The 21,354-nt window shown below is 44.0% G+C and overlaps 1 protein-coding gene across 1 annotated transcript in view; it reads left to right on the forward strand.

Annotated features, from left to right (window-relative positions):
* Positions 1–3,746: 3,746 nt before the first annotated feature.
* Positions 3,747–21,354, forward strand: part of LOC118377849 (fibronectin type III domain-containing protein 5-like) — a 35,942-nt gene continuing 18,334 nt past the window's right edge. The window contains exon 1 of the mRNA XM_035764789.2: positions 3,747–4,258. Within this exon, the coding sequence (XP_035620682.1) occupies positions 4,180–4,258 (79 nt within the window). The 5' untranslated portion in view covers positions 3,747–4,179. The remainder of the gene's footprint in view (positions 4,259–21,354) is intronic.

Consider the following 21,354-nt stretch of genomic DNA (forward strand, 5'->3'; position numbering starts at 1 on the left):
TTACACCAACCTAGAGAACGGTTGGATCATTTACACCAATCTAGAGAACGGTTGGATCATTTACACCAATCTAGAGAACGGTTGGATCATTTACACCAATCTAGAGAACGGTTGGATCATTTACACCAATCTATAGAACGGTTGGATTATTTACACCAATCTAGAGAACGGTTGGATCATTTACACCAATCTAGAGAACGGTTGGATCATTTACACCAAAACTGTAAATGGTGACTCCTCCAGTCGATGGGGATTTTCTAAAGTACATTACACACGGACTCTGCGGTACATCATTTCACCCCAATGGACTTTGAATTTGTGCTACCAGAACCATTATTTCATCCCCATCTATCTGAACCCACAACTCTCTGTCGTTCTCGCTCGCATGCTCTCTCGCACGCACGCACACGTGCACGCGCACACGCACACGCACACACACACACACACACACACACAATCACACACAAAAACCTGTGCGCACAAAAACACACACACACACACATATATATATATAATGGGGATGGAAAATGAATGTTGAACTCAACACCATGAGAACTGCTTAACAATTCCGATTTTGGAGGTTGGACTAACTGATCTGAGAACTCAGCATGGTAAAGTGAAGTGACTTCATGTATTGTGGTTGACTTCTATACTGATCTGAGAACTCTACAAGGTAAAGTGAAGTAACTTCCTGTATTGTGGTTGACTTCTATACTGATCTGAGAAATCTACAAGGTAAAGTGAAGTAACTTCCTGTATTGTGGTTGACTTCTATACTGATCTGAGAACTCTACAAGGTAAAGTGAAGTAACTTCCTGTATTGTGGTTGACTTCTATACTGATCTGAGAACTCTACAAGGTAAAGTGAAGTAACTTCCTGTATTGTGGTTGACTTCTATACTGATCTGAGAACTCTACAAGGTAAAGTGAAGTAACTTCCTGTATTGTGGTTGACTTCTATACTGATCTGAGAACTCTACAAGGTAAAGTGAAGTAACTTCCTGTATTGTGGTTGACTTCTATACTGATCTGAGAACTCTACAAGGTACTTGCTTTCATGTATACTTCTTTCATTACATTTTACTGAAGCCAAGCAGCATTTCCACCTCAACCAGTTATTGCTTTCAGTTATTGCTTTCATGTCCAGTTATTGCTTTCATGTCCAGTTCTTGCTTTCATGTCCAGTTCTTGCAAGCTTTGAAATAAGAACGATTGAGATCGAAAACGTGTCAGCTTTTTTTTTATGAACAAAAGAGCACATTAGAAAACAATTTGATGTTGCAATATTTTTGGCACATCACCATTTCTTATCTGGGACAGGACTACCCAGATTAACTCTCCATTCTATAGAAGCATTGTAGTACAAATGAACACTCCATTCTATAGAAGGATTGTAGTACAAATGAACATTCCATTTTATAAAAGCATTGTAGTACAAATGAACACTCCATTCTATAGAAGCATTGCAAAGAACATTCCATTTTATAAAAGCATTGTGGCACATTCTAAACAGACGGACGGAAGCGGTACGGACAGGAGCATTGTAGTACAAATGTCCATTCTACAGAAGCATTGTGTACAAATGTCCATTCTATAAAAGCATTGTAGTACAAATGAACACTCCATTCTATAGAAGCATTGCAGTAGCGCTGGCACATCTAAACAGACGGACGGACGGACGGACGGACAGTGTATGTATGCATGTGTGTATGTATGTGCACGTATTTATCCACGTACGTACGTGCGTGCGTGCGTGCGTGCGTGCGTGCGTGCGTGCGTGCGTGTGGCCCAACAACACTCCCGTCTCCCAGAATCCCAATGCTGTTTACCCATAAGTAATTTGTCCAAAGCCTGGATACCATTATAAAATGGTCGTCCACCGTGCAAACAATATTTCTCTCTACTCTCTAAGTGCACTCAGTTCATAACTACAGTACATGAGTCAATGAGTGTCTCAAAAATACATGAATCATTTGAAGTAAGAATGAATCATTTGAGGTAAGAATGAATCATTTGAAGTAAATATGAATCATTTTAAATAAGTATAATTAGTTTGAAATAAGCATGAATAATTTGCAATAAGTACAAATAATTTGAAGTAAGTCCGCTTGAAGCTTTGATGTAATATATGAGGATCAGTGAATGAATGAATGAATGAGAAAGTAATTTGACACACTTTTAAAATTGAGCCTGAGGGTAGCAGCATTGAAAAGTTGCAAGCTCTTGAGCTATCCAAGCCAATACAGGGAGGGAGAAGGCCAGAATAATTGGTACCAGAATGAAACTGAAACTCTGCGATATGAATATGCAGCACCACTGATGATGCAGAAGAGCAGGCAGATGCACACGTATGCACGCACACACATGCACACATATGCACACATACACACATATGCACACACACACACATGCACATGCACACATATGCACACACACACACACACACATGCACACACACACATATGCACACATACACACATGCACACATATGCACACACACATACACACATATGCACACATATGCACACACACACACATGCGCATGTATGCACACACACACACACATGCACACGTATGCACACACACACACACATACACACATATGCACATACACACATATGCACACACACACACACATGCACACACACACATGCACACGTATGCACACACACACACATGCACACGTATGCACACACACATACACACACACATACACACGTACCCTCTGCAGCCTGATTCCTGATGGTCCAAGCATGGCTATAACAGGAGATAAAGTCAACTGAGACACGATAATGACTGTTTGGGGTAGTTTAGGTTCCCCAATTATAGTTAGGACATTTATCTTTTACGTCACATCCAATCAACATCAAATTATGAATCGGACTTCATTGATTCCAGTAAAGAAAAAACATTTATCACAGACGCAGTCTATTCCAACCATGTAGACTAGTGTCACGTCCTGACCTTAGTTCCTTTTTTTATGTCTCTATTTTAGTTTGGTCAGGGTGTGAGTTGGGGTGGGCATTCTATGTGTTTGTTCTATGTTTTGGTATTTCTATGTCTTGGCCTGGTATGGTTCCCAATCAGAGGCAGCTGTTTATCGTTGTCTCTGATTGAGAACCATACTTAGGCAGCCTGTTTTCCCACTATGATTTGTGGCTAGTTGTTTTCTGTCTCTGTGTCTGTTTTCGTTCGTTCTCTTGTTATTTTGTGTTCAGTTTAAATACATATTAACATGGACACGAACCACGCTGCATATTGGTCCGATCTTTCATACTCGTCATTAGACGAGAATCGTTACATACAGACTACATAGCAGCAACAACAGAAACATTGGGTTGTTTTTTAAACCAGTCATTGTTTTATTGAGTAGACTTTAGATTACTCAATGGCAACCTGGTGGGAGTGGAATTCAAAAAATAAACCATAAGCAAATGTACATTTCGCATCCTTATTTGGGCTAATAATACACGTTTACAATAGAATACAAAAACGTTGAGTGTCGTTTTATTAATAATCTCTGGGTAAAGATTAGAAAGAGGCACGACCGAGCGCGGTGTTAAGAAGAGCGGGAAGCGCTCTACATCTCAGTTCCCTCCTGGGACGACCCTCTCAGAGAGAGAGAGAGATATGGATGAGAGGGGTGGGTTTTTGTCCGTCTGACGGGAGCAGCACTGCAACCCTGGGGCTCTCAGCGCAGCCTCAGCCAGCGCACCTCGGTAAAGATAGCAACAAGAGAAAAACAACCTAAACGACTGTTTATACTATAGCCTAACGTTTGTTAAACAGGGTAGCAAACAGTGGTGACGAATTTTAGGACAACGGAATTGTCCCGTTACTGAGGTAATCGTTTCAAATAAGACCTTTTTTTGTTGTTGGTGTGTGTTCATCTAACAAGTGACTGTGCCGACCGTGCCCCACCGTAAGCAGCGCACAGACCTGTCCCAGGTGCTGAAACCGCCGGTGTTGCGTTTCTGCAGCAACCAACGACCAAGTTCAGGCTACACCGCCAGTAACCAATTTTTTTTTAATGAGAACAGGAAAAGGAGAGCGGGGGAGGAAAGGATCTTAGCGCGGTGAATGCTAAGCAACCTACAAGCCGAGGTGTCGGTCCGGCTTTCGCGAGTAAATGGGATATTCGTTTGTCCGGGCAGGATGTAAAAAATTGCTTGAAGGAGGATGGGGAAACAAGGCTTCTCTGCGGCGACACTGCCGCTGCTCGTGTTGGGCTCGCTTACCGTATCCGTTTCCGCCGGTGGTAAGTGTAAGTTGACATGTGTTGATGCTAATATGATTAATAATAGCATCCGGAACAGGATCTATCAATCGATGATCAACCAAGTCAATGACCTGACAGTTCTATGCCCGTACAAACACATGTAAATTAAACATCCATATACTGGTAAATCAGTAAGAATAATTGTGTGTGAATAGGCTATTGATTTCATAGGTTATTGATGAGAGGAAGGAGATGGTTCACAATCTTTTTCGGTTACTGTATCACCAACTGAATTTAGCTCTGCCCGGAGTACCCCTGAAGTACCCCCTCTCGTGCATTTTACCAGTACGCCTATGGTCTCATGAGCCTTCTCAAGAACCCCTTGTGGACATGCCAAGTAACCCCCGGGGTCCTAGGCCCCTGGTTGGGAACCACTGGTCTAATATAATGAATGGTAGGTTAGTCTAGGGGTTCTGGAGAAACACCACTATGTAATATATATATATGAGAGATAGAGATAGAGCTGTGAGTACAGGTTGTAGAGGTATGAATGGATTGGTGTCGTCCAGTGTTTCCCAAACTCAGTTACCACCATATTATCTATGGTGGTGTAATGTCTCCTAGTAGTATACTCTCTATGGTGGTGAAATGTCTCCTAGTAGTATACTATCTATGGTGGTGAAATGTCTCCTAGTAGTATACTATCTATGGTGGTGAAATGTCTCCTAGTAGTATACTATCTATGGTGGTGAAATGTCTCCTAGTAGTATACTCTCTATGGAGGTGAAATGTCTCCTAGTAGTATACTCTCTATGGTGGTGAAATGTCTCCTCGTAGACATGGTGAAATGGACAACACTCTCCAAGCTGCTATTTAATTCAAAGCTTTTCAGACGTCACTGCAGTATGCCCACATACTTGATCATAGCTATCGGGGGGGGCAGTTACACAAATTTGACTTTCTTACAGCCTAATTTTCTAGACATCAATGTACAGCAATATCTTCTATATCGGAGAACCCCCTGTAATATATATACACATCCTTAGCTATGGGGCTTACAAGAGATGAATTTCATATACTTTTCACAACATCAGTGTAGCAGATATCACAATATCTTAATATATCTTCAAATAACATAAATCAATGTAGGCTACAGCAGAACACATATGAGAATATATTGTCCTCCTGCCTATGTGACAATATGAATCAATTATTCAGATTACAAACTGGTTCTGTAAAGGTAAAGGAAATGAGACATGTCCTGCCTTACTTTTCGAAACCTCCCACAATGCCTCTCGCCATGTCAAGTCCATTTATCTCCTGAGTGTCAACTTCTTGCTCAAAGCCGTGAGCGGGCCTGTGTTCTGTGATGTTTAGCCTCCTTCCAAGGCTGTTCTGAAGACTGACTGTTAGTGACTATTTTATATATATATATTTTATTTGAAGTGTTAACCTGGCTATCCTCTCTAGCCTTGTCTACAAGGCTAGCTACCACCAAATGTGCCTGGGTTCAGGCGTGTTCAAAAACCTTTCTTCAGAGCGCTCTTCCTTCTTTTTACTTTTCTACGTCTGATGCAGAGGATGAACAACAGGTTCATAGAGAGAGAGAGAGAGAGAGAGAGATATTCACTTTGTATGTTGTCTACCTCACTTGCTTTGGCAATGTTAACACATGTTTCCCATGCCAATAAAGCCCTTGAATTGAATTGAGAGGAGAGAGAGAGAGAGAGAGAGAGAGAGAGAGAGACATCAGTGTAGAGATATCTTAATATAGAGAGAGAGAAGAGAGGAGAGAGAAGACATATGAGAAGATAGTCCTCCTGAGATGTGACAATATGAATCAGATTATTCAGATTACAAACTGGTTCTGTAAGAGAGAGAAGAGAGAGAGAGAGAGGTGATTAGTGACACAGTTTAAATACCCTGATCCCAGGTGACTACAATCACTAACGACCCTCCTCTACCTGCAGGAGGACCCGGCCCTGTAAAAAATAATATAAAGTACTACTTAAGTAGTTAGTTGGTTGTATCTATACTTTACTTTACTATTTATATTTTTGCCAACTTTTACTTTACTAAAATTCCTAAAGAAAACATTGTACTTTTTAACTCCGTACATTTTCCCTGAAAACCAAAAGTACTCGTTACGTTTTGAATGCTTAGCAGGACAGGAAAATTGTCAAATTCAAGCACTTATCAAGAGAGCACTTGGTCATCCCTACTGCCTCTGATTCTGGCGGACACACTAAACACAAATGCATCTTTTGTAAATATTGTCTGAGTGTTTTTTTGTATTTGTGTTTACTATGAATCTCTATTAGCTGCTGCCAAAGTAACAGCTACTCCTCCTGGGGTCCAGCATAATTAAGGCAGTTTACACCATTTTAAAAACATTACAATACATTCACAGACTGTGTCCTCAGGCCCCTACTCCACCACTACCACATATATGCAGTACAAACTCCATGTGTGTGTGTGTATGTTATCGTGTGTGTGTGTGTGTATGTTATCGTGTGTGTGTGTGTGTGTGTGTGTGTGTGTGTGTGTGTATGTTATCGTGTGTGTGTGTGTGTGTGTGTGTGTGTGTTATCGTGTGTGTGTGTGTGTATGTTATCGTGTGTGTGTGTGTGTGTGTGTGTGTGTGTGTGTGTGTGTGTGTGTGTGTGTGTGTGTGTGTGTGTGTGTGTGTGTGTGTGTGTGTGTGTGTGTGTGTGTGTGTGCCAATGTTTGTGGTGCTTCACAGTCCCCGCTGTTCCATAAGGTTTATTTTAAATCAAATTTTACTGCTTGAATGAGTTACTTGATGTGGAATAGAGTTCCATGTAGTCATGGCTCTATGTAGTACTGTGGAATAGAGTTCCATGTAGTCATGGCTCTATGTAGTACTGTGGAATAGAGTTCCATGTAGTCATGGCTCTATGTAGTACTGTGGAATAGAGTTCCATGTAGTCATGGCTCTATGTAGTACTGTGGAATAGAGTTCCATGTAGTCATGGCTCTATGTAGTACTGTGGAATAGAGTTCCATGTAGTCATGGCTCTATGTAGTACTGTGGAATAGAGTTCCATGTAGTCATGGCTCTATGTAGTACTGTGGAATAGAGTTCCATGTAGTCATGGCTCTATGTAGTACTGTGGAATAGAGTTCCATGTAGTCATGGCTCTATGTAGTACTGTGGAATAGAGTTCCATGTAGTCATGGCTCTATGTAGTACTGTGGAATAGAGTTCCATGTAGTCATGGCTCTATGTAGTACTGTGGAATAGAGTTCCATGTAGTCATGGCTCTATGTAGTACTGTGTGCCATCCACAGTCTGTTCTGGATTTGGGGACTGTGAAGAGACCTCTTGTGGCATGTCTTGTGGGGTATGCATGGGTGTCCGAGCTGTGTGCCAGTAGTTTAGACAGACAGCTCGGTGCATTCAACATGTGCTGCTCTACCTTCTGAATGCACCTTCTGAATGCACCTTCTGAATGCACCTTCTGAATTCTGAATGCACCTTCTGAATGCACCTTCTGAATTCTGAATTCACCTTCTGAATGCACCTTCTGAATTCTGAATGCACCTTCTGAATGCACCTTCTGAATTCTGAATGCACCTTCTGAATGCACCTTCTGAATTCTGAATTCACTTTCTGAATGCACTTTCTGAATGCACCTTCTCGGTGCATTCAATACCTCTCATAAATACAAGCAGCGACGAAGTCAATCTCTCCTCCACTTTGAGCCAGGAGAGATTGACATGCATATTATTAATATTAGCTCTCTGTGTACATTCAAGGGCCAGCCGTGCTGCCCTGTTCTGAACCAAAGTCCTTTTTTGTGGCAGCTGGCCACATGACTGAACATGTGGTCAGTGACAAAACTTGGGCCTGTAGGGCCTGCCTTGGTGACAGTGCTGTGAGAAGGTAGAAACTAGGGCCTGTAGGGCCTGCCTTGGTGACAGTGCTGTGAGAAGATAGAAACTAGGGCCTGTAGGGCCTGCCTTGGTGACAGTGCTGTGAGAAGATAGAAACTAGGGCCTGTAGGGCCTGCCTTGGTGACAGTGCTGTGAGAAGGTAGAAACTAGGGCCTGTAGGGCCTGCCTTGGTGACAGTGCTGTGAGAAGGTAGAAACTAGGGCCTGTAGGGCCTGCCTTGGTGACAGTGCTGTGAGAAGGTAGAAACTAGGGCCTGCCTTGGTGACAGTGCTGTGAGAAGGTAGAAACTAGGGCCTGTAGGGCCTGCCTTGGTGACAGTGCTGTGAGAAGATAGAAACTAGGGCCTGTAGGGCCTGCCTTGGTGACAGTGCTGTGAGAAGATAGAAACTAGGGCCTGTAGGGCCTGCCTTGGTGACAGTGCTGTGAGAAGGTAGAAACTAGGGCCTGTAGGGCCTGCCTTGGTGACAGTGCTGTGAGAAGGTAGAAACTAGGGCCTGTAGGACCTGCCTTGTTGACAGTGCTGTGAGAAGGTAGAGCAGCGCTTTATCATGGACGTACTTCTCTCCCATCTTAGCTACTATTGTATCAATATGTTTTGACCATGACAGTTTAGACACCTCAACTTGCTCAATTTCCACATGATTTATTACAATACTTAGTTGAGGTTTAGGGTTTAGTGAATGATTTGTCCCAAATACAATGCTTTTAGTTTTTAGAAATATTTAGGACTAACTTATTCCTTGCCACCCGTTCTGAAACTAACTGCACCTCTTTGTTAAGTCTTTGCAGTCATTTCAGTCGCTGTAGTAGCTGACATGTATAGTGTTGAGTCATCCGCGTACATAGACACACTGGCCTTACTCAAAGTCAGTGGCTTGTCAGTAGTAAGGATGGAATAGAGTAAAGGGCCTAGGCAGCTGTTGGACTGTGTCTCTGGCTATCCGACTGTGCTATCCGTACATTTTAAAAACAAGAACATGGTGCTGTCTGCTTTGCTTAATAGAAGGGATTTGAAATTACTTATACTTTTACTTTTGATACTTAAGTATATTTAAAACCCAAATACTTTTAGACTTTTACTCAAGTAGTATTTTACTGGGTGACTTTCACTTTTACTTAAAGTAACTTTCTATTAAAGGTATCTATACTTTTACTCAAGTATGACAATTGGGTAACTTTTCCACCCACTCTTTTGCTAGTTTAATCCCTCCAGTCATTTCTAGACCCAAGCTCCCTACCTTTTTGCATGTTGTACAGCCCGACATTGATTTCTGCATGACAAGCCAGGTTTTACGTTTGCTTGTTCTTGAACTTCAAATTGCACCTGCTCAGAGCACTTCGTCTTCGTCGGTGGACGCACTGCCCTTCTCCTCCCCAGCTCGGACTCGCGAGTAAACCTATTAGCTAGTGGACGTGGTGATGTTGAACTGGTGTGATTAGCATCGCTGCTAGCTAGTGAGCCTATTAGCTAGTGGACGTGGTGATGTTGAACTGGTGGGATTAGCATCGCTGCTAGCTAGTAAGCCTATTAGCTAGTGGACGTGGTGATGTTGAACTGGTGGGATTAGCATCGCTGCTAGCTAGTAAACCTATTAGCTAGTGGACGTGGTGATGTTGAACTGGTGGGATTAGCATCGCTGCTAGCTAGTAAACCTATTAGCTAGTGGACGTGGTGATGTTGAACTGGCGGGATTAGCATCGCTGCTAGCTAGTAAACCTATTAGCTAGTGGACGTGGTGATGTTGAACTGGTGTGATTAGCATCACTGCTAGCTAGTAAGCCTATTAGCTAGTGGACGTGGTGATGCTGAACTGGCGGGAATAGCATCGCTGCTAGCTAGTAAACCTATTAGCTAGTGGACGTGGTGATGTTGAACTGGCGGGATTAGCATCGCTGCTAGCTAGTAAACCTATTAGCTAGTGGACGTGGTGATGTGGAACTGGCGGGATTAGCATCGCTGCTAGCTAGTAAACCTATTAGCTAGTGGACGTGGTGATGTTGAACTGGCGGGATTAGCATCGCTGCTAGCTAGTAAACCTATTAGCTAGTGGACGTGGTGATGTGGAACTGGCGGGATTAGCATCGCTGCTAGCTAGTAAACCTATTAGCTAGTGGACGTGGTGATGTTGAACTGGTGGGATTAGCATTGCTGCTAGCTAGTAAACCTATTAGCTAGTGGACGTGGTGATGCTGAACTGGTGGGATTAGCATCGCTGCTAGCTAGTAAACCTATTAGCTAGTGGACGTGGTGATGCTGAACTGGCGGGAATAGCATCGCTGCTAGCTAGTAAGCCTATTAGCTAGTGGACGTGGTGATGCTGAACTGGCGGGAATAGCATCGCTGCTAGCTAGTAAGCCTATTAGCTAGTGGACGTGGTGATGCTGAACTGGCGGGAATAGCATCGCTGCTAGCTAGTAAGCCTATTAGCTAGTGAACGTGGTGATGCTGAACTGGCGGGAATAGCATCGCTGCTAGCTAGTGTAACAGTATAACTTTAGTCCATCCCCGGGCGCGAACCAGGGACCCTCTGCACACATCAACAGTCACCCTCGAAGCATCGTTACCCATCGCTCCACAAAAGCCGCGGCCCTTGCAGAGCGCGCACCACCGCTAACTAGCTAGCCATTTCACATCCGTTACACTAGTAAGCCTATTAGCTAGTGGAGGTGGTGATGCTGAACGTCAAATTCAATTGCCTCTTCGGCAGGGTAGCCTAGTGGTTAGAGTCTTGGACTAGTAACCGGAAGGTTGCAAGTTCAAATCCCCGAGCTGACAAGGTACAAGTCGTTCTGCCCCTGAACAGGCAGTTAACCCGCTGTTCCTCGGCTGTCATTACAAATAAGAATTTGTTCCTAACTGACTTAACTAGTAAAATAAATCAAATCACATTTTATTTGTCTTTCCCACGATTCAAATTCAGTATGGAAACGACTAGACTAGGCCACGTGACGTGTTCACAAGCCACTACTACCAAGACCTGTGTCAAGATCAGTTACTTACTCCACCGGCCCTCTCCATAAGCTCTATGTACAAATGAGAGAGCAGGTCTGGGATCAGTGTAGCAGGATATGATGATTACATAGTAGGATCACAGCACTTTTACATGATGGTCTTTCTGGGGGGTGGGAGAAATAACGAGGAGGCAACTTGATTTTACACTGATCGATTTTATTAGAATGTTGACAGTGCGAACAGTGAGATAATTAAGCACTGCGATATGGCCAATATACCACGGCTAAGGGCTGTTCTTATGCACGACGCAGTCTATGCTCTGCTAACAGCTTCCTTCTCAAATAATGCATGATAATTATAAGGTATTGCAGTAAACTGTGATTCTAAAAAAAATTAAAATGATTCTAAATTCCTGACATTGTATAAGCTGTGTGTGTGTGTGTGTGTGTGTGTGTGTCCTTAGAGCATTCCTTGGCATACAGTGTTGTTGACAGTAATTAACCGTAAAGTAATCTATCATCACTGTGAGACGATGGGAACCATTTGATGATTTTTTTTCCTCTAACCTCTTAGTTCTACTGTGTCAGCGAGAGACTGATAAATGAGCTGGTTTTGGCAAACAGTCCCAGACATATCACAACGCCTTTGGAAAGAATTCAGAACCTGGTGACTTTTTCCACATTTTGTTACATTACAGCCTTATTCTAAAAATGGATTTGAATACACCTTCTGAATGCACCTTCTGAATGCACCTTCTGAATGCACCTTCTGAATGCACTTTGATTTATTGATTCAATTTACACACAATACCTCACAATGACAAAGCAAAAAACACATTTTTAGAAATTTTTGCAAATGTATTGAAAAGAAAAAACTGAAATGTCACATTTACATAAGTAATCATAAGCTTTACACATTACTTTGTTGAAACACCTTTGGCTGCGATTACAGCCTTGGGTCTTCTTGGGTATGACGCTACAAGCTTGGCACACCTGTATTCGGGGAGTTTCTCCCATTCTTCTCTACAGATCCTCTCAAGCTCTGTCAGGTTGGATGGAGAGCATCGCTGCACAGCTATTTTCATGTGTCTCTCTCTCTGTTCAATCAGGTTGAAGTCCGGGCCCTGGCTGGGCCACTCAAGGACATTTAGAGACTTGTCCCAAAGCCACTCCTGCGTTGTTTTGACTGTGTGCTTATGGAAGGTGAACCTTCGCCCCAGTTTAAGGTCCTGAGTGCTCTGGAGCAGGCTTTCATCAAGGATCTCTTTTTACTTTGCTCCATTCATCTTTCCCTCGATCCTGACTAGTCTCCCAGTCCCTGCCACTGACAAACATCTCCACAGCATGATGTTGCCACCACCATGCTTCACCGTAGGGATGGTGCCAGGTGTCCTCCAGATATGACGCTTGTCAGTCTTGGTTTCATCAGACCAGATAATCTTCTTTCTCATGGTCTGAGAGTGCTTTAGGTGCCTTTTGGCAAACTCCATGCAGGCAGTCTTGTGCCTTTTAGAGGAGTGGCTTCCGTCTGGCCACTCCACAATAAATGCCTGATTGGTGGAGTGCTGCAGAGATGGTTGTCCTTCAGGAAGGTTCTCCCTTCTCCACAGAGGAACTCTGGAGCTCTGTCAGAGTGGCCATCGAGTTCTTGGTCACCTCCCTGAGTCTTGGTGGTTCCAAACTTCTTCCGTTTAAGTGGAGGCCACTGTGTTCTTCGGGACCTTCAATGCTGCAGAAATGTTTTGGTAGCCTTCCCCAGATCTGTGCCTCAACACAATCCTGTCTCTGAGCTCTACGGACAATTCCTTCGACCTCATGGCTTGGAACCTTATATAGACAGGTTTGTGCCTATCCAAGTCATCTCCAGTCAACTGATTTTACCACAGGTAGACTCCAATGAAGTTGTAGAAACATCTCAAAGATGATCAATGGAAACAGGAGCTCCTGAGCTCGATTTTTGAGTCTCATAGCACAGGGTCTGAATACTCATGAAAATAAGATATCTGTTTTTATTTTTAATACATTTGCTTTTTCATTATGGGGCATTGTGTGCAGATTGATGAGGAAAATGTTTTTTTCTTTAATCCATTTTAGAATAACATGCTGACCCCACTGCTCACATCACGTGCGCGAGTGTTGCAAAATAAATGTTATTCAATCATTGCCTCAACGAGCGTCTGCGAAGCCAGGCACTAAAATTGAACTTGGTTCTATTTGTGATGCTTGAAGTGCTGCAAGTCCCCCCCCCCTTTCCCATCTCCTCATTGTTTTTTTGGGAGCATATATATACCCACATGGGTGATTGAAAGATGAACTGAGGTCAACTCTCCAGTCCAGTTGGTGGTGGTAATGCACCTTAAAGTTGGTTGCCAACCGCCATATAAAGTCCAAAGAAGAAGAAGCCTGAAGGACGAGAGATTACTAGAAACTAACTAGGTTCCTTTTATCTGTGGATTCATTGTCGGAGTAGAGGCATTGTTTATTTCAGGTAAAATAACAACCCAATGTTTATATCCCAGGACAAATTAGCGAGCAACCAGCAAGCTAGCTAGCTAGATTGCCATAACTGTTTAATGCTTTTCAACCTGTTTGTTTTGATATTTCAACCTGCGTGTCCTGACCGTGTTCGTGGACAAAATCATTATGCGCATTTGGACACACACCCACGAGTGGTCTGGTCAGTATGTAAGGCTGTAACGTAACAAAATGTGGGAAAGCGAAGGGGTCTGCATACTTCCCGAATGCACTGTACATGCACACACACACATAGGACACACACACACACAAGACACACACACATCTTTTTCCAAGATGGCGTAGAAATGCAGATGTTTTTTTATTGTCTTCTCGTGTACTTTTTGTATTATTCATCTTTTTTTTGTATAATTTAAATTTATTTTCAATCTCTTTTCCATTTTTTTTATTAAATATACCTTCCGTAACCCGTCTCACCCAATGTGGTAACGGATCCGCAATTTTTTATAGCCAGAACCTCCATCAGAGGCTAGCTATCAGAAGCTAACCAGCTAATTAGCTACTAGCTATTTAGTCATTGTCAGCCACTGCTAGTGGCCTTTACCTTCTGCACAGACACCAGCCATTTTTTTAGCCTGGATAATACTTGCCACCTTGCCAGCATCGGACTGTTTCTCCACTACAACGCCGGATTCCTGACGTAAACCCTGGACCATTACTCCTCATCATCACAGTTAGCGAGCTGCCACCGAGTGACCCAGCCCCGAAGCTAGCACCGAGTCAGGCCCACCTCCCGGCCCCAACACTGCTAAAATCCACTACTCCTCCTGATCCCTGCCGTAAGCTCTGGTCCTTTGCATCTGATCACCGCTGCTAGCTAGCTGCTACCGAGTGGCTATAGTGGCTAACTCCCCTGCCCCGAAGCTAGCACCAGTTAGCCGCGAGCCAGGCGCATCTCCCGGCTAGCAAACGAAATTACAACAACTACAATACCTCTTTCGCCATCTGGCCCTTGTCGAACACAGTGCCCCGCCGTACCACCACGACTGGTCAGCCGACCTAACTCCATCTGGCCCGGACCCCTTGTCGAACACAGTGCCCTGCTTTACCATCACGACTGGTCAGCCGACGTAACTCCATCTGGCCCGGACCCCTTGTCGACACAGCGCCCTGCTGTACCACCACTCCATCCTCTGTGCCCTCAACCGGTCTGTACCGGACTTCAGAGCAGAAGCTTCTACTAACCCCGGCCTGCTAACTTTAAACGCTGCGTAGTAACGACTACCCTGCAGCTTCCCTGCTCCATCTTTTTCTGTTCACCGGACCCTATGATCACTTGGCTACATAGCTGATGCCTGCTGGACTGTTCATTAATCACAGTACTCCTTTTTGTTTATCTGTAGGCCCTAGCCCCGAACTCAGGCCATGTGTGTTGTTAACCGACCCTCTCTGCCCATTCATCGCCATTCCACCTGTTGTTGTTGTCTTAGCTGATTAGCTGTTGTTGTCTTACCCGTTGTTGTCTTAGCTAGCTCTTCCAATAAACACTTGTGATTGCTTTATGCCTCTCTCAAATGTCAATATGCCCTGTATACTGTTGTTTAGGATAGTTATCATTGTTTTAGTTTACTGCGGAGCCCCTAGCCCCACTCAACATGCCTCAGATACCTCCTTTGTCCCACCTCCCACACATACGGTGACCTCAACCAGCATAACTAGCACATCCAGAGATGCAACCTCTCTTATCATCACTCAGTGTCTGGGTTTACCTCCACTGTACCTGCACCCCACCATACCCCTGTCTGTACATTATGCCCTGAATCTATTCTACCACGCCCAGAAATCTGCTCCTTTTATTCTCTGTCCCCAACGCACTAGATGACCAGTTTGATAGCCTTTAGCCGTACCCTCATCCTACTCCTCCTCTGTTCCTCTGGTGATGTGGAGGTTAACACAGGCCCTGTGTGCCCCCAGGCACTCTCATTTGTTGACTTCTGTAACCCAAAAAATCTTGGTTTCATGCATGTTACGATCAGAAGCCTCCACCCTAAGTTTGTCTTACTCACTGCTTTAGCACACTCTGCCAAACCTGATGTCCTTGCCATGTCTGAATCCTGGCTTAGGAAGGCCACCAGAAATTCAGAGATTTCCATAGCCAACTACAACATTTTCCATCAAGAACTGATGGAACTGATAGAACTGCCAAAGGGGGAGGAGTTGCAATCTACTCCAGAGATAGCTTGCAAAGTTCTGTCATACTTTCCAGGTCTATCCCCAAACAGTTTGAGCTTCTAATTTACAAAATGTTTCTCTCCAGAAATAAGTTTCTCACTGTTGCTGCCTGTTATAGACCCCCCCTCAGCTCTGTGCCCTGGACACCATATGTGAATTGATTGCCCCCCATCTATCTTCAGAGTTTGTTCTGTTAGGTGACCTAAACTGGGATATGCTTAACACCCCAGCAGTCCTACAATCTAATCTAGATGCCCTCAATCTCACACAAATGATCAAGGGACCCACCAGGTACAACCCTAAATCCGTAAACATGGGCACCCTCATAGATATTATCCTGACCAACTTGCCCTCCAAATACACCTTCAATCAGGATCTCAGAGATCACTGCCTCATTGCTTGCATCCGCTATGGGTCCGCGGTCAAACAACCACCCCTCACATCACTGTCAAATGCTCCCTAAAACACTTCTGTGAGCAGGCCTTTCTATTCGACTAGGCCCGGGTATCCTGGAAGGATATTGACTTCATCCCGTCAGTCGAGTATGCCTGGTCGTTCTTTAAAAGTAATTTCCTCAACATCTTAAAAAAGCATGCCCCTTTCAAAAAATGTAGAACTAAGAAAAGATATAGCACTTGGTTCACTCCAGACCTGACTGCCCTCGACCAGCACAAAAACATCCTGTAGCGGACTGCCATAGCATCGAATAGTCCCCACGATATGCAACTGTTCAGGGAAGTCAGGAACCAATACACGCAGTCAGTCAGGAAAGCAAATACAAGCTTTTTCAAACAGAAATGTGCATCCTGTAGCTCTAACTGCAAAAAGTTCTGGGACACTGTAAAGTCCATTCCTACCTCATTCCCATCTTGCTTTTATTGACTTTTCTGCTCTTTTGCACACCAGTATTTCGACTTGCACATCATCATCTGCTCATCTATCACTCCAGTGTTAATTTGCTAAATTGTATTTACTTCACTACCATGGCGTATTTATTGCCATACCTTCTCAAGCCATTTGCACACACTGTATATAGACTTTCTTTTTTTCTATTGTGTTATTGACTGTACGTTTTGTTTATTCCCATGTGTAACTCTGTGTTGTTGTTTGTGTCGCACTGCTTTGCTTTATCTTGGCCAGGTCGCAGTTGTAAATGAGAACTTGTTCTCAACTAGCCTACCTGGTTAAAGGTGAAATAAATAAATAATAATTACACACAGGACACTAACAACTGCACTCTGAGGACACTGGCTGGCTGTATCTCATTGTCTCAAAGTGGTTTCCTTTCCTAATATCCTTGTCAACTTTCCTTCATTTGCACTGAGGAGAGGAAGACACTGTAGACTATTGAGATTCACCCATCAGCACTTATATGGGTGACTGTGTGTGTGACTGTGTGACTGTGTGTGACTGTGTGACTGTGTGTGACTGTGTGACTGTGTGTGACTGTGTGACTGTGTGACCGTGTGTGAGACTGTGACTGTGTGTGAGACTGTGACTGTGTGTGTGACTGTGTGCGACTGTGTGTGAGCCTGTGACTGTGTGAGACTGTGTGACTGTGTGCGACTGTGTGTGCCTGTGTGTGCCTGTGTGACTGTGTGTGAGACTGTGACTGTGTGTGTGACTGTGTGCGACTGTGTGTGAGACTGTGACTGTGTGAGACTGTGTGACTGTGTGCGACTGTGTGTGAGACTGTGACTGTGTGCGACTGTGTGTGAGACTGTGACTGTGTGAGACTGTGCGACTGTGTGTGAGACTGTGACTGTGTGCGACTGTGTGTGAGACTGTGACTGTGTGTGCCTGTGTGACTGTGTGCGACTGTGTGTGAGACTGTGACTGTGTGCGACTGTGTGACTGTGTGTGACTGTGTGTGGTGTGTGCCTGTGTGTGACTGTGTGACTGTGTGTGACTGTGTGACTGTGTGGTGTGTGACTGTGTGTGCCTCCAACATCACATCAAAATCAAATCAAATGTATTTATATAGCCCTTCTTACATCAGCTGATATCTCAAAGTGCTGTACAGAAACCCAGCCTAAAACCCCAAACAGCAAGCAATGCAGGTGAAGAAGCACTGAGGCTAGGAAACATCTCTCCTTAATGAGGCCATTAACCGTGCAGCCTCCCTGATGTGTGAGTTGTTATGAGCATCAGACACACAGTCAGGGGGAGAGTTAAACAGATCAAAAACAAGCTAAGAGAAAACATCAGCAAAAAGCAGATATCAGGGTCAGACAGCAGATATCAGGGTCAGACAGCAGATATCAGGGTCAGACAGCAGATATCAGGATTAGACAGCAGATATCAGGGTCAGACAGCAGATATCAGGATTAGACAGCAGATATCAGGATTAGACAGCAGATATCAGGATTAGACAGCAGATAACAGGGTCAGAGAGCAGATATTAGGGTTAGACAGTAGATATCAGGATTAGACAGCAGATATCAGGATTAGACAGTAGATATCAGGTTCAGACAGCAGATATCAGGATTAGACAGCAGATATCAGGATTAGACAGCAGATATCAGGTTCAGACAGCAGATATTAGGGTTAGACAGTAGATATCAGGATTAGACAGCAGATATCAGGATTAGACAGTAGATATCAGGATTAGACAGCAGATATCAGGATTAGACAGCAGATATCAGGATTAGACAGTAGATATCAGGATTAGACAGTAGATATCAGGATTAGACAGTAGATATCAGGATTAGACAGTGGATATCAGGATTAGACAGTAGATATCAGGATTAGACAGTAGATATCAGTATTAGACAGTAGATATCAGTATTAGACAGTAGATATCAGGATTAGACAGTAGATATCAGGATTAGACAGCGGATATCAGGATTAGACAGTAGATATCAGGATTAGACAGTAGATATCAGGATCAGACAGCAGATATCAGGATTAGACAGCAGATATCAGGATTAGACAGCAGATATCAGGGTCAGAGAGCAGATATCAGGATTAGACAGCAGATATCAGGGTCAGACAGCAGATATCAGGATTAGACAGCAGATATCAGGGTCAGACAGCAGATATCAGGGTCAGACAGCAGATATCAGGATTAGACAGTAGATATCAGGGTCAGACAGCCGATATCAGGATTAGACAGCAGAAATCAGGATTAGACCGTAGATATCAGGGTTAGACAGCAGATATCAGGATTAGACAGCATATATCAGGGTCAGACAGCAGATATCAGGATTAGACAGTAGATATCAGGGTCAGACAGCCGATATCAGGATTAGACAGCAGAAATCAGGATTAGACAGCAGATATCAGGATTAGACAGTAGATATCAGGATTAGACAGCGGATATCAGGATTAGACAGTAGATATCAGGATTAGACAGCAGATATCAGGGTCAGACAGCAGATATCAGGATTAGACAGCAGATATCAGGGTCAGACAGCAGATATCAGGATTAGACAGCAGATATCAGGGTCAGACAGCAGATATCAGGGTCAGACAGCAGATATCAGGATTAGACAGTAGATATCAGGGTCAGACAGCAGATATCAGGATTAGACAGCAGATATCAGGATTAGACAGTAGATATCAGGATTAGACAGTAGATATCAGGGTCAGACAGAAGATATCAGGGTCAGACAGTAGATATCAGGGTCTGACAGCAGATATCAGGGTGAGACAGCAGATATCAGGGTTAGACAGCAGATATCAGCGTTAGACAGCAGATATCAGGGTTAGACAGCAGATATCAGGATTAGACAGTAGATATCAGGATTAGACAGTAGATATCAGGGTCAGACAGCAGATATCAGGGTCAGACAGCAGATATCAGGGTCAGACAGCAGATATCAGGGTCAGACAGCAGATATCAGGGTTAGACAGTAGATATCAGGATTAGACAGTAGATATCAGGATTAGACAGTAGATATCAGGGTCAGACAGAAGATATCAGGGTCAGACAGTAGATATCAGGGTCTGACAGCAGATATCAGGGTGAGACAGCAGATATCAGGGTGAGACAGTAGATATCAGGATTAGACAGCAGATATCAGGGTGAGACAGCAGATATCAGGGTGAGACAGCAGATATCAGGTTCAGACAGCAGATATCAGGGTCAGACATTCTCACTGACAGAGAGTAACCTAGTGAGAGAGAGTACTGTATAATCTTCTTAAAGGAATACTTCAGGATTTTGGAAATGAGGCCCTTTATCTCCTTCCTCAGAGTCAGATGAACTCCTTTATCTCCTTCCCCAGAGTCAGATGAACTCCTTTATCTCCTTCCCCAGAGTCAGATGAACTCCTTTATCTCCTTCCCCAGAGTCAGGTGAACTCCTTTATCTCCTTCCCCAGAGTCAGGTGAACTCCTTTATCTCCGTCCCCAGAGTCAGGTGAACTCCTTTATCTCCGTCCCCAGAGTCAGGTGAACTCCTTTATCTCTGTCCCCAGAGTCAGGTGAACTCCTTTATCTCCTTCCCCAGAGTCAGATGAACCTCTTTATCTCCTTCCCCAGAGTCAGATGAACTCCTTTATCTCTTTCCCCAGTATCAGGTGAACTCCTTTATCTCTTTCCCCAGAGTCAGGTGAACTCCTTTATCTCCTTCCCCAGAGTCAGATGAACTCCTTTATCTCCTTCCCCAGAGTCAGGTGAACTCCTTTATCTCTTTCCACGTGGTGTGTGTGTCTCACCAGAGTCAGGTGAACTCCTTTATCTCTTTCCCCAGAGTCAGGTGAACTCCTTTATCTCCTTCCCCAGAGTCAGATGAACTCCTTTATCTCCTTCCCCAGAGTCAGATGAACCTCTTTATCTCCTTCCCCAGAGTCAGATGAACTCCTTTATCTCCTTCCCCAGAGTCAGATGAACTCCTTTATCTCCTTCCCCAGAGTCAGATGAACTCCTTTATCTCCTTCCCCAGAGTCAGATGAACTCCTTTATCTCCTTCCCCAGAGTCAGGTGAACTCCTTTATGTCCTTCCCCAGAGTCAGGTGAACTCCTTTATGTCCTTCACCAGAGTCAGGTGAACTCCTTTATCTCCTTCCTCAGAGTCAGATGAACTCCTTTATCTCCTTCCTCAGAGTCAGATGAACTCCTTTATCTCCTTCCTCAGATGAACTCCTTTATCTCCTTCCCCAGAGTCAGATGAACTCCTTTATCTCCTTCCCCAGAGTCAGATGAACTCCTTTATCTCTTTCCCCAGAGTCAGGTGAACTCCTTTATCTCCTTCCTCAGAGTCAGATGAACTCCTTTATCTCCTTCCTCAGATGAACTCCTTTATCTCCTTCCCCAGAGTCAGATGAACTCCTTTATCTCCTTCCTCAGAGTCAGATGAACTCCTTTATCTCCTTCCTCAGAGTCAGATGAACTCCTTTAACTCCTTCCTCAGAGTCAGATGAACTCCTTTATCTCCTTCCTCAGAGTCAGATGAACTCCTTTATCTCCTTCCCCAGAGTCAGATGAACTCCTTTATCTCCTTCCTCAGAGTCAGATGAACTCCTTTATCTCCTTCCCCAGAGTCAGATGAACTCCTTTATCTCCTTCCCCAGAGTCAGATGAACTCCTTTATCTCCTTCCCCAGAGTCAGATGA

This window comes from Oncorhynchus keta, chromosome 19, assembly GCF_023373465.1.
Source record: "Oncorhynchus keta strain PuntledgeMale-10-30-2019 chromosome 19, Oket_V2, whole genome shotgun sequence".
NCBI lineage: Eukaryota > Metazoa > Chordata > Actinopteri > Salmoniformes > Salmonidae > Oncorhynchus > Oncorhynchus keta.